The sequence below is a fragment of the Rattus norvegicus genome, chromosome 4 (assembly GCF_036323735.1).
Source record: "Rattus norvegicus strain BN/NHsdMcwi chromosome 4, GRCr8, whole genome shotgun sequence".
In the NCBI taxonomy this organism is placed as follows: domain Eukaryota; kingdom Metazoa; phylum Chordata; class Mammalia; order Rodentia; family Muridae; genus Rattus; species Rattus norvegicus.
Window position 1 is genome coordinate 85,097,185 of NC_086022.1, and position 14,138 is coordinate 85,111,322.

The following is a 14,138-nucleotide window of genomic DNA, read 5'->3' on the forward strand; positions in this document are numbered from 1 at the left end:
AACACAACAAGGGAATATCAGACCAAAGTAAGACCAAAGCCCAGCAGAACACCAAATCTGTAGCTCACATGGAGCATCTAGAGTTCATGATGGAAGCATGCATTCCAACGTGCGTGGGCAGCCCGCCCTGCAGCTCTGCTCCTAAAGCACATGGAGCCATACGCCCAGCTTTCAGTAGCGACCTCACAGTCCTGGCGTCTCTAATATCCCGAGCTCTCCGTTGCAACTTGGCTTCCCGCTTGCAGCTTTATGCAGCAGTCTCTTGGGCCTCCTTGCAAGGAATCTAGTCTCACATAGCTTGGCTCAGACGCTGTCTGGAATCTCAATCAAGCCTACATGACTCCCTTACTCTTGTGTTCATCATGGCTGTAAAGCCAATAACACATGGACAGGGTTCCCAACTTCTGCTGTAAGCAACAAGGTGTAGCCTGGTCTCCCAGTACCCAACTGCAGTGGGCTGACCATGGGGAAACCCTGCCCTAGGGGGTAGTTGTTCATCAGGGAACTTCTTTAGTGATAGTCTCAATTCAGGGTCTCCTTCCCAATGAATCTTTATTTATACAACATAGAACTTTTGTTGGATATGGTGTCCCTCGGGCACCTTTCCTGTTGCCTCAAATTTCTTTTTAATGGTATTAATCTCTGTAAAAAATTCTAGCTGCTTTCTCAGTACTGGCCTTCTCTACAACATGGAGTTTCTTCTCCATGACAAACAGTGCATTTCTGCTCCCTTTTGTTCCCTGACTGTAGAACTGGATCAGAGCATGCCACAGCCTGGATGCTATTCAATGGGAGATTTCCTCTGCCAATGAAATTAGCCCATTGCCATTGAGTTCAGCCTCACTGGGAGTCTCAGCACTAGCAGAATGCAGCCAGATGATTTGCCAGAATATAAAGTGAATGGCCTGTAGTCCAGTTCCCAGTAGAGTTGGTTTCCCTCTGAAACTGCATTACCTGGACCTCCACTGCCAACACTTCTCTTGACATTCTAATTTTCCAAATACCCACTAGAACAGTCCACTTAGTTCTGCTTGCAACATCCTAAGGCTTTCTAGCCTGAAGTTCCAAATCTTCTGGAAACCAGTTCCAAAGATCCAATAAACAAGAGGCCTGTTTCATCAAGGAACAATGACATTCCTGGTGTGAGTTTTCTGTATTTGTTACTGTTATCAGGGCTACAATAACATGTCCAACAACAGCAATTTGTTTTGGCTTAGATGTTGAGTGTGCAGGCCCTCTACCAGCTGGAGCTCGAGACAGCTGGTCACAGTGCACCCAGTCAGTAACTAAGAGACTTTGCTGCTGGGCACGTTTTCTTCCTTTTCATCAGAACAGGACTCTAGGCCAGGCCATGGAATAATGCCATTCACATGTAGGTAGTTCTCCTGTCCCAGTCAGCCAGGCTAGAGATTCTCTCACGGACATGCAAGAAGTTTATCTCCTCTAAGTCGGCCTCCTGTCAGGTTATTATCATTACCATTACTGTCCTCTTCCTTGTTAAACACATACACGGCATTAGAGACACTACTATCCATGTGAGAAATAACAGAAGACATGAAGGCACATGGGATGTTGTTTGCAAGTGAGGTATGAACAGAGGTGCTGGAAAGCTGGACAAACACGTGCTGACAAACAGGCATGCATGCTGATTGACCGAGGAATCAAGGAGAGATGATGAGATGGATGAGAAGGGAGCTTTTCTCTAAAGCCTTGCTTCTTATTAGTCCCTGACTTGGTGGCATTGTTCATTGTTAAATTGGCCCAAGTAGAAGGGGCCCTGCCTTTTCTAGTCTTGAAGTTATGTGTTTTGGTGCTTAGAACATAATTTTAAGCGATCTGTGAACTAGAATTAGAAGGGCATTCATATTTGTATGCCCCTGTGTTCCTCAGGGCAATCAAGCATATTCATTCTCTCTCTCTCTCTCTCTCTCTCTCTCTCTCTCTCTCTCTCTCTGTGTGTGTGTGTGTGTGTCTGTCTGTCTGTCTGTCTGTCTGTCTGTCTGTCTGTAAGGGTAAGTATACAAGAGACAATTGTGTTGCTGATCCTCACAAGTAACTCTTTTGCAGTTAGCACTGAGGGCAGCACCATCCTATGAGGACTTTGTGGCTGCACTAACCATAAAAGAAGGCGACCATCAGAAAGAAGCTTTCAGTGCTGGGATGCAGAGGGACCTCAGCCTTTACCTCCCTGCTATGGAAAAGCAGCTGGCCATACTGGACACGTTATATGAGATCCACGGGCTGGAATCTGACGAGGTGGTGTGACAGCCACAGGACAGCACCTCCTAACATCAGGGAATAAAGTCTGTAAAGTGTTGTGTTGCCCTAGTTGATTTTCAGCAACAGCTTTGATACCCTCCAGCACCTTTCTGTAGGGAGGTGGACATGAGGAAGACCTAATGCTTTTATTTAGAATTGTTTTAATGCATATGTGTTCCATGTGTTTAAAAATCAAGGTGCTAAATATTTCAACAGGCCAACTGGAAACCAGAGCATCGCTGTTCCAGACCTGAGTGGTAGGCAGTAAGAGCAAACTGACAGATGAATTTGTTGGGATCACACCTGTATTGTTCTGTTTCAGTTACTAGTTTTAATGGGCACCTAAACCCACTCAGTATGCAGGGCTATAATACAAAGTCAGTGATGAGAATAGCTTAGAGGCTGACTGGGCATCAGAGGGAGTGTAAGCCCCTTCATTGAAGGACTTGCTGTGTAAGAGTTTGTTATTCCTAGACTTTCTTGAGTGGATCCCTTCTCCGTTGCTCTGCAGATGGGAAGGGCTGTGTAGTGCAGACATGTGGGCAGTTGTGGGTAAACACTGACAAGGACTGCCATGCCTATTGTCAGGTGGAACGGTGGCTCAAGAGGATGATCTCAGCCCATGCTGGAGAACAGAATAGAAAGGTGCAGTAAGTCATTTGGGTGACACATGCCACTCTTTGCCAATACAATACATTTCCCGTGTGTTATCTGAGTTGGACATCATAGCAAAACAGCAACTGTAAAAGAGTATTCATCCTGCTTCCCAAGTAGGGCTTACAGTAGGGCCTGCTCACAGTCATGGAGGATCTTGTTTCTGAGGACTTTATTTTTATTTATTTATTTATTTATTTTGCCTGCTTTATTAACTCTCTTCAGCAAAAGAGCCAGGTAGCTTCCAAATGTGATCTAGATCACCTCTGTAATAGGTGATCACATGACGTGCTATTTCAAAGAAGAGAGTCCAGAGTGGAATGTCCCTGGGGATAACCTTTCTAGGTGACACACTCTTGTAAACAAGGCTGAAGAGCCAAATTCCCATTTGAACTCTAGTTTACAGAATTCCCAGGCTTCTGCAGAAACCAAATAAAACACCCTCCTTCCAGAGGAAGGGGCCATCATTCAAGTAACATAATTAAATGGAGAGTGAATAGACCAGCAGCTGGTGTAACAGCTTGTGGCATTCTTCTATAAAGAGTGACAGGATGCCCCATCTCCCAGAAATGGACCAAGCTGCCTAGAGTGTGCACAGGGAAGAAGCCATGAATGCCTTCCCCAGTAGAGGCTACTTCCCCCTAGCAACAAGAAGAGTCACTCTAGCATAAGCAGTCCCCTGAAGAAAGTGAGCTCTTTGCCAAGCACAGGTAAAGGGAGTGGCTGTGCACGCTGCTTTTGTTGCTGTATAGACTAGGGCACTGCAGAGAACTTTTCAGGGAAAGGTACTAATTTGTCTTTTGTCTGTCTTTAAACAAGTGGGTATTCACTCGAATTAATGCAGCAGTAGAGTGGGCCACAGAGGCCCCTGCAGTGCCAGCTACTCAGAAGTATGAGGGCGAAGTATTATTTGAGCCCAGGATTTGGAGGTTAACCAAAACAACATAGCAAGACCTTGCCTCTTAAAAATACTTTTAATAAAATTTTAAGCCAAGCAAGCATTTTGCTGACATGAGAAGTTCTAGAAATTAAACCTAGGAAAGGGAGGACTGGGCTGGACTTAACAGTGTGCTACTTTGCTCTTGCAGGAGTTTCATATGGATCCTCTTCTCTGGCTAATGGAAATGGGGGACAGGGCCAGGGCATAGCTTAGACCTCCTGTCCTCCACACAGCCTAGGACAGGAAAGGAAAAGTAGCCAACCTGCTTGTCTCTGCTACCAGGAAGTCGGCATTAAGAATGGCTGTGAGCAGAGCCGTAGGTTCCTCTGGATCTCTAGTCTGGGACTGGCACTCTGAGAGCATTTTAGTCCAGGTCCTCACTAAGGCCCTGAGTGCACGTGTAAGGAGAGCTGACTTGCAGGGCAGTCTGGGTTTGTAAGTTCATCCCACCTGAATTAGCAGTTCTTGGTTTCTCATTTTAGTTAAAGCTAATTTATTTCATCTGATTCAGTTACTTTCTAAGAAATGAAAAGAAGAACCTGAAAGTGCTCCCTGGAGCTGCCTCCCCCACAAGAGCCCCAGTATCCCTGAGCCACCCTCACCCTGACAGATGAAGGACTGGTTGGTTTGTTGACAGAATGTTTACCTTATCTTCATTGCTAAAAGTTTTTGGATGTTTTCCTAGCATAATCTTGAGACTAGGGAAATGTCTTCCTAGAGAGCAGCAGAATTGAATGAGCGGCACTGGCTGAGGGCTTACGGAGCTCAGCCCCAACACCATCCCATGGTTTGCCCTTCACCCTCACCCCATGACGCTTGGCTCCACGTGGGCTGACATCAGTATGTGTTGAACTGAACAAAGGCTTTTTAATTGTGATAAGCCTTAGTCTTTTAAAAATAGATCTGATTATAACTAAAACCTACTGACAGATGCTGCCTTGGAGGAATATCTTTAAGGGTAGAAACCATCTTATAATTGAGGCAGAGTTGACAGCTCTTGACCCAGGCTGGAAGGGTACCGTAAGCACATAATGGCTTGTTGCTATGTCCAAGTCATTATAAGCATGAACGCACCCGTAGAGTCACTTACCACAGTGGGTAACATCTGAGCTCCTCTTCTCAGCCTTGCAGCTTTTCTCTGCTACTGAGCATTGCTAGCAGTGGACCCCCTGTACCACCCCCCATCAGCTTGCCACAGTGGTTTGCTCTCCCAGCTCTTGTTTCCCCTTCTTCAGCGGCAGCAGCAGCCCACCTGGTCCAGGATCTGTTATACACCTAGCCAAAATGCCAGCGCTTAGGGCAGACGCCATGTTCACATTTAGCTGTAAGGTAAGGGAAAGTCAGCATGGGAGAGCTGAGTGCCACAGGAAAACGCACCCTCGGCTTTGATTGCTCCATGGACAGTTAGTGCAGTCCGCTTCTGTCTGTGGAGTATTTCCAGGTGCAGGAAGCGTCTGATGCGGTCCACAAACACGGGACACTTGGTTAAACTTGAAGTGAGAAGAGCTGAAGAACTCTTAACTAGTCCGACTGTAACAGTCATTTTACAGGGAGAGATTTCAGACAAAGCAACAGAAGTCAGAGGGTTGTGAGCAATACAAGATATAAGGCATTTTGGGGACATTTAAAAGAATTTTTTAAATGTGTTTCCTACTAGACCACTATGTCCTTCAGGCATGGAGCTATGTCATGTTGTGTTTCTGAATCATCAATTCAAACCACTGCTTCTGATTTTAGTCACAGGTTTACAACGGTTCAAATCCCTACCCTCATGTTTCATTTCACTACCAATCATTTTTAAATTCTAAGGTGTCTGGATAGAAGAGTTCTGAGTAACTGGAATACGTGTTGGGCCATTACTCTGACATCTAATGCATTTGGGCAGAGAAAGCCAGACATGGGATGCTTTGTGACACTGTGCAGACTACATGGTCATGTGCATCAGACCCATCCTGTGATGTGCACATGAAGTGATATGACATATGTGTTCTACTTCCATGTGTCCCTTTGTAGCCTGCAGTAGCTTACTCAGGAGTTACACAATGACATAAATATCCGCCAGCTGTCGAGTGGCATTTGAAGACTTTATCCATGACAAGGTTATAGTGGCATTACATTAGTTGAGGGTCCTTCACTGCACACTGGTCCTTCCCTGTGAATTCTCCCAGTCCAACCCTGTCTAGACTCTGCTGCAGACCATTTGCATGATTTCTTGCTGTACAGCTGCATTTGGGAACTCTAGGGCATGACCACCCAGTCACTGGTAATGCCTCTGGTACAGAGGTCGCATGCATTGATCCTCTTCTCCATTGTCTATATATGGCCTTTAATGGAAAGGAAAAAATGCCACTACCCTGCATTGCAGTTTTCAGAATTCTTGTAAATTGTGAACCCTTGAGTCACTTCTTCAGGGTACAAAGTGTTTCTAGTCAAGCTGTGTGGGGACATCCTGCTTGTTTTAAATGTCTTATATATTTACAGTATGGTCAGTATCTTCCCTTTACACATAGCCTTGGGCAAGGTGGTCCCCTCACCCTGAGGTGGGTGGTTCCATCAGCCTTAGGACGGGTGGCTTCATTACACAACTGGTCTCATTCCCAGAGAGCCCCAAGTGTCCATTCAGATGTGTAGGTGGAGTTGGTGAAGAGAAGGGTGATCTAGATGGCTGATGAGCCAGCCTCATGGCATGGGGTACCGGATGATTCCTGTGTGCATGAGAACTTCACTAGAATGTCATTAAACAGCCCAACTACCTCAAGTGAAATTGGCTGTGGACAATCTGTGTTTGATGAGAAATGTGTTTGGAGAAACTTATTCTGGTTAATAAGTTGAATAGTGCAGTGTCTCTATGAAGAAGAAACATGTTATACCAGATGCCAAAGGCTAAACTATACATAAATTCTCTCAGATCCATTTCTATGTTAATGTTTAATTCCTCAGTCTGTATCCTCATGAACATTTGTAGCTTTGTAGAGCCATGTGCTTTGGGTATCTGTCACAGAATCACCTCTTGTCCCTCAGTATTTTGAATGAACATCATAATGCTGATAGGAACTAAGTTAAACTACGAAAGTGTCAAACAACTTGTGGCTTCTTAATTTAATGGACCTTTACTTAGAAATGTATTGGAGCCTTTTAGGACCAATTGTTGAGTGAAAATCTTGTGTGCAAACGTGTCTGCTTTTCTGTCCAAGTTGTTATTCCTGTATTTCATGAACAGTGGGGCAGGGGTAAGGGTTTTACTTTCTTTGGAGAATGTTTGAAAACATCTGTCAGATTTTTATATTCATTAGTTACAATAAACATATTTTTAGAGTATTTTATTAAATGTTCTTCAAAGGGTTTTGTTTGGGTTTTGCTTAATTGTATGTGCCAATAATATGTATTATTTATGGAATGTCCGCACTGTGCCAGTGATCATTCTAAGTCCTTGACACAGAGTGTTGACACGGATCCTCCTGCCAACTATAAGGCAGGTGCTATAGTTACCCTCCAGTTACAGTGAGGAGAACTGAGGCACAGCTGGTGAGGACTGGAGACAGGCTACCACCGGCTCTCCCAGCTCTAGGAGCTTCACAAAGCTCTCAAGGCTTCCAGCATCAGCCAGTGTAGTGACATCTGTGATGATCTGGGCACTCTAGACAGACCAGCCCTTTTCAGAAGTATTCTCTCCTTTGTTTTCCAAGGTGGGAGCAGCAGTGACAGTCTACCTCTACTCCAGCAAAGCCACGTCCTTCCCTGCCTCCGAAGAGTCTTAGAATTCATGGCAGGCAAATTTAGTGTTGTTCAAGCAGAGAGAGGAGATAGTACACACTTCAGATGTAAGGGAGAGGGGTTGAGAGTTCATTCGAGCACAGTGGAAGACATACCCTTAGACTGAGGGTAGAACCACACACACAGCTGTGTGTTTAACCAAGGTCTGCCACTGTCCTCATTCCAGAGGTGCAGAAAGGGAGCATGTGGAGCCATAATGTTCACATTGGCTTGGATGGCTGAGGCTGCTGTGTGAAACTGTCTTAGAGAACAGAGCCAAGATGCTGCCTGAGTCTTTGCTGTGTGGCCAGTTGTAGGGTACTGTTTGTCGTTTTAATTTTGTTAATGTTCAAAGTCCTTTGTAGATCAATTATCTTAGATGCGGGGCCCTCAACCCTCTCCATCCTCTGACCATTGAGCTTCATTGCCCACCCCCAGCATGTGCCCCAGGTTTCCTCAGTCACTGGGGAAAATAGAATGATAATCCCTCCACCCAGCTTTTGCTCTAGACCTGTTCTCACCTATCCACCTTGTAAACTTCACAGTCCTAGAGACCAGACACCCTGCAGACAGTCTTTAAATTACACTCGAAGTGCAGTCCTTTCATCCGGGCTGTGGAACCCCTGTCCCAGACCCGCCTATCTCCTGATCATCTTTTAGTAGTCCTTCCTATACCTGAGACCCCAGGCCAAGTCTGGCTGCTGCTTCAACTTTTTCAGCCAAGTCAGTGGTGTCACCATTACTCTGGTCTCTGGAGAAAGACATAGCCTCTACTCCTTTCTCCCTCTGCTTTGTCTTCAAGGTCTCCCTTGTCCTCCACACTCCCTAACCTGCAATGTTCTCTATCTCTCAGTCCTCTGCCCTTTCACCCTGGCTGACGTGTCTTCCACACCTGCAGATGTTCCCTTAACTCCATGTCATGACTTAAGCCCTTTCACGAACTTGGAAAGCCACATCCCTTTTCCATTCCAGCAAGATGCTTCCAAATCTCTCAGATCATAGCCATCAGTTCCCTTCCATTGCTCCTGCATGTCTAAATGATCAAGTAGGACTTGGGTGCAGGAGGCATGACTCCAAGGTGACTGGGTTAATTCGTTGATGTCCTGTCTAGTTATTTGGTGTGGCTGTCACTGACTCTGAGAGTGGTGTACTCTGCCCCTGATGGTGATCTCTCTGGCTTTGCAAGGATTTTAAAACCATTTTACAAAATAGATGCCACCTCAAATGGTGCTCCCTGATTCTTTCAGATGAATTCTTTCTGTTACCCAGCTAGATGAAAGTACATGAGAGTCAGTGCCACACAGTCCAGCTCCCCTCGGCTGCCCTGGTTATATACCAGTACTTAGAGAGGCTGGCTGCTGTGGGGTGGAAGGGAAAGAGGGGGCAGGAGGGAGGGAGAGGAGAAATATGGAGGGGAGGGCTGACTTTGTGTTTCTCTGTGTTGCTATGCATGGCTGTTTCTCTGTGTCCCTGAGTGTGACTGGTTGTGTGTGTGTGTGTGTATGTCTTTGTTAATACTCCTAAAATGTTGATATCAATGGTATTTTTATGTGTCAAGTTATGAATCAGTAGGATTAAATCCAGTTCTGGGTTCTCAGATCTATACACTTGGTGGAAAAAGTCTAAACACAAGCAGTTTTTTAAAACACTGTTGTCTGGGCCACTCCACATGCATCAGTCTGGGGAATGTGGCCCTTTTCTGATACTGTTGAACTCTTCCCAGAGATTCTGACATACAGCACTGATTGAATTTCTCCAAGCTGTGGCCTTTCAGGATAAGTCTAGACTAGAAGTTCCTTCTTAGGATCTAACAAAGTGGCTATGAAAATAAATAAATTTTTAAAAACTAAACTTTAAAGTTGCCAGCCATCAAGCAGTAGGGGGAACTGAGATTTTCCTGTGTGCCTTGAACTTCAGAGATAGCTGAAGAAAATGCCTAGATTTCCTGTCAGGAAGAATAGCTTCTAATACATTGCCACTGAGGCAATGTGTCCAGAGTCTTATTTAAGTCTCACTTAGAAAGGAGCTGATTAGCACTGTTAACTGAAGTCCCCTGGGAAAGCCTTACCCACATCAGTTCTACAGACTGGTTAGGACTTACGTGGCCTGGGAGAGTTGGAATATTGCAGATGAAGAGCCAAAATGATCTTGTGCTGCCCTTGGTCCCCTCACCGGTTCTTACCCAGCTATGTACCTGACTGGACATGCTTCCATCAGGGAAAACCTTTAGAATGAATCATAAGTCATAATGTATCATAAATTATAAGCTAACCCCTAATTTCCACCAATCTTCCCAAAGCTAAGGATGTCATCCAACAGCATTGGAAACACAAAACAGGGATTTCTCCACTTAATTGTCAGCCACCTATCCAGTATCCCCACTAATAATACATTTGGAAAATACTCGATTTGTCTATTGTTACTGCTTCCACAGCGGAATGTGTCATTCAGGGAAACTAAAATCTGTGTTCCCAGGCCACAGTCACTCCAATCTGGTATATGTTACACTTGGTCTTATTCTCTATGGAACAAAGAGTTGACAAAATTCTTTTGGTGCAATGGCATCCTTATGTCCTACTCTGAGCAGAGTGATTGTGGGGGCAGGGGGATGGCAATGTAGTTGTAGGAGTGAGACAAAGAATCGGAGGTAGCCCATCCCTCAGCTGAGAGAAAAAGCCACAAGGCATGCAGCCAGTGTGTCTTCTCTCAATGCATTACTTTTCCTGGGAAAATATGATGAAATGTCTGTCACCAGGTAGATTAACAACAGGCCAAAGAAAGGGTTTTACATAAGTTCAGCTTGGTGAATTAATGAGTTAATTTATTGGGCTTGCCTTTCAGGAGCATGGGTGAGAGTTACTTAAGGTAGCATGTGTGAGGGGTTCCTTACAGTAGTGTGGATTGTAGGTAAGGAGTACCTAGAGGAGCATGAGTGTCCGGAAATAACTGCATCACTGAGTTCTGTGTGGTAGTTTGAATGAGCATAGCCCCCATAGGCTCATGTGTTTGAATGCTTGGCCCCCAGTTGCTGGAACTGTTTAGGAAGGATTAGGAGGCGTGGCTTGTTGAAAGAGGTGTGTCACTGGAGATGGGCGTTGAGGTTTCAAACACCCACACTAGGCCCAGTCTCTCTCTGCCTGCTGCCTGAGGGTCAGAATGTAAAGCTCTGAGCTATTGTGCCAGTACCATGCCTGCCTGCTTCCTGACATGATGATCATGGACCAAGCCTCTCAAACTGTAGGCAAGCCCAAATTAAATGCTTTCTTTAAGAGTTGCCTTAGTCATTGTGTCTCTTCCCAGCAATAGAACAGTAACAAAGACACGTGGGTATTTCATTACAGTGACAGCTCATTAGTACACCTATATACATCACACTCCTCCATCCTTTCTGTATAGACAGAAGACCCTGCCAGGAACGGCTTGTGTTTGGCTGAAACCACAGTATAGGTTGTGTTGGTCATTATGGCATCAAAATATTTTCAGGTAAGTAAACTGAACATCTCATACTGTCTGGCTATCCCACAGACCAGCATCTTTCAGGAGTAACATCAGACCTTGCAGGGAGCCTCTGACCTAGCAAGAGCTATGGCCAGCATCTGTTCTGATTGGTCAGTATGTGTGATTTTAACCTGTTCAGGAAAACACATAGAGCATAATAAGGGAAGAGAAATGGTTGCTGGGCAAGATAGGAAATATATCAAGGCAAATGCACCAACACTGTACAAAACCAACAAGCAGCCTAAACGGAGTGCCCCCCACAGATGTAAGCAATCTTCAATAAAATGATCTGGCAACTCTCTAAGTGCTCTATGGTCAGAAGAGGGGACTATGCAGGGAACAAGTAGAACCAACTTAGAGGAAAAGCTCATGCAAAAGACAGAAGTCCCTGCAGCTATACCGTGCTCTCAAGGAACTTAGCAATGCATTCAGACATGTCCAGACGGAGTAACAGGAGAGAGGAAGACTGGCTGCAGAAATAAACTGTGTGACCAGAGAATATCATAAAAAGAAAGAAGTGGCCTAGCAGGACCTGGATATGGTGGCACACACCTCTGATGAACCTTGTACCTCGCAGATAGAGGCAGAGGATCCTACATTTGAAGCCAGTATGAGGCTGTACTAGCTTGTTTTATGACAACTTGACATAAGCTGCAGTAATCAGAGAGGACGGAGCCTCAATTAAGAAAATGCCCCCATAAGATTGAGTTGTAGGCAAACCAGGAGGGCATTTTCTTAACTACTGATTGATGGTTGAGGGACCAGCCCATTGTGGGTGAGGCAACAGCTGGGCTAGGGTTCTGGGTGCTATTAAAAAGCAGATTGAGTAGAGCGCTTGCCTAGGAAGCGCAAGGCCCTGGGTTCTATCCCCAGCTCTGAAAAAAGAACCAAAACAAAAAACAAAAAACAAAAAACAGATTGAACGAACCAAGAGGAGCAAGCCAGTAGACAACATTCCTCCATGGCCTCTGCATCAGTTCCTGCTCCTGCATCAGGTCCCTCCCACGAGCTCCCATCCTGATTTCTTTTGATGATGAACTATAATGTGAAAACACAAACCAAATAAACCTCTCCCTCCCCAAGTTCCTTTGGACATGGTGTTTCATCACAGCCATAGAAACCCTAAGATAGCCACATAGTGAAATCCTGTCCAAAACAAGAAGATAAGCATATTAACATATTTGAAGGTTAAATTGGTAACTCAGGAGAAGGCACTTAGGTTAGCAAAAGTAAAGAGTTTTTCAAAAGGAATTGACCGCTGGCCTGGGTCTGCTTCTGGCCTCAGGTGTCCAGGCACTGTTGCTCCTAAGGCAGGACTTGAAGGACTGAACCTCAGCCAGCTGGGTGGGCTCCACAGGACCTTGGTCCTTGTGCGGCGAGTGCGGGGAGAAACGGCTTCTCTGAGATGGTTTTGAGTAAAACGGCTCTCCCTTTTCGGGGGTGAATTAGAGCTGTCTAAACCTTGGGGAGTGGGTAGGGATTTTCAAGGTGAGTACATACTATTGGCTGGAGCTGAGGTACTAGGTACTCCTCATTTGCATGAAGAGGAAGTCCAGATGCTGGCCGGATATGACCTCATACGGAAAGAGGAAGTTAAACCTGCTATGTGGCCACCAGACTACATGACTACCTCAAGGGTGGCAAAGGTGGGGGATCATACAGGCTAAGTGCGCTGGGACATGCATACCCAGAGCAAGGAGGCAACAGTCCTAACTCCTGCCAGCCTCAAGATGAGATTTGGGGGGTTTGGACATGTCTTGACCTTACCCTTGCTTCAGACTGCCTCCTCCAGTCACATAGCTTTCCTGCCTCACAGTTGGCCAAGGGGAAAAAAACTTAATTTAGAGGCATAATACAGACAATTTTCCCTGCAATTAAGGCATGAATCTTCATGTTAAAGCACTCTCTTCTTATACACTGCTAGTGGGAGTGAAAACTGATGCAGCTACTGTGGAAATCAGTATGGCGCCTCGTCAAAAAACTGAAGCCAGACCTACCACATGATCCAGCTATATCCTTCCTGGGATCATGATACCAAGGAATTCTACGTGAGCACATCACAGAGCTAGCTGCACATCCGTGCTTAGCACTGCACTGGTCACAATGGGAAGATACAGAACCAGCCCACGTGCCCATCAGTAGACCAATAGAGGGAGAAAATGTGCTCAGCTGTAAAGAATGCAATTATGACATTTACAAGATGAACGTGGAGCTCATAGTATTAGGTAAAATAAACCAGACTGAAAAGGGCTCGTGAGAAAGAAGGGAGAGGTAAAGCAAGAGAGAGAAGTAGAATGTATGTGTCAGGAAAACAGGCGGCAAGATGGAGGAGGGACTACATGGAGGACAGTTGTCTTGGGGGTAGGGATGAATAGGAAAACGGTACTGTGGGAAGGAAGTAAGGGTCTCCTTTTCTTTGGCCTGCTCTCTGGGTCCAACCAGAGTCATAAACATGCATTGTAGTTGGGAAAGTGGTCTCAAGAAGTCATGGTCACCCTCGTCCACTCACCAACCCATCTTAGTTCATCTGTAAGCATAGATGAAGTTTCTTTCCTCTCTTGGCCTTGGACTATGTGACTAGTTTATAATCTATCTGGGCCCTCATCCCTACAGAGAGATAATGCCCATCTCAGAGGGATATTTAAAGTTCCATGGCTGCTTCAGTTCACTTTCTCATCTGTAAATATTTCCTTGCAAGCGGACTGGATCTTTTCTACTCAAAGGTAAATATAATTAGAAACCAATGTGAGAAATTGATGTTTATAAAAACAGTACCCATCTCTCCGTGTCTGAGGAGAGATAAATTAGAGCCAATATTCCTATGAGGTAGAGAAGGTGGTTTTGATTTGGTTTTATACGCTTCTTTTTACTTTGTATGTTTCTTTGCTTTTGTTTGAAAACCATGATGTTTACTTTTAACTGGAGGGCTGGGGTACAGCTCAGGGGGTGCACAAGGCTCCCCCAGTACCTCCCCAACATGCAAAAAGAAAAGAAGATGGGAGCTATTGCTCTAAAAATAAGGTTTGAAAGCATG

The 14,138-nt window shown here is 45.2% G+C and overlaps 1 protein-coding gene and 1 long non-coding RNA gene across 3 annotated transcripts in view; one reads left to right on the forward strand and one right to left on the reverse strand.

Moving 5' to 3' along the window:
- The window catches only part of Plekha8 (pleckstrin homology domain containing A8), a 50,612-nt gene extending 43,420 nt beyond the window's left edge, over nt 1-7,192 (forward strand). The window contains exon 14 of the mRNA NM_001109235.2: nt 2,068-7,192. Coding sequence (NP_001102705.1) covers nt 2,068-2,265 — 198 coding nt within the window. The 3' untranslated portion in view covers nt 2,266-7,192. The remainder of the gene's footprint in view (nt 1-2,067) is intronic.
- On the reverse strand, nt 2,571-13,150 carry LOC134486771 (uncharacterized). Of its 2 annotated transcripts, none has more exons than XR_010066162.1 (3): nt 13,102-13,150; nt 5,231-9,830; nt 2,571-2,884 (listed from the first exon to the last, which is right to left on the reverse strand). It is a non-coding gene; the product is annotated as an uncharacterized LOC134486771 (long non-coding RNA). The 2 variants fall into 2 exon arrangements; XR_010066161.1 differs by lacking the exon at nt 13,102-13,150 and adding an exon at nt 12,605-12,666.
- Nucleotides 13,151-14,138: the final 988 nt, after the last annotated feature.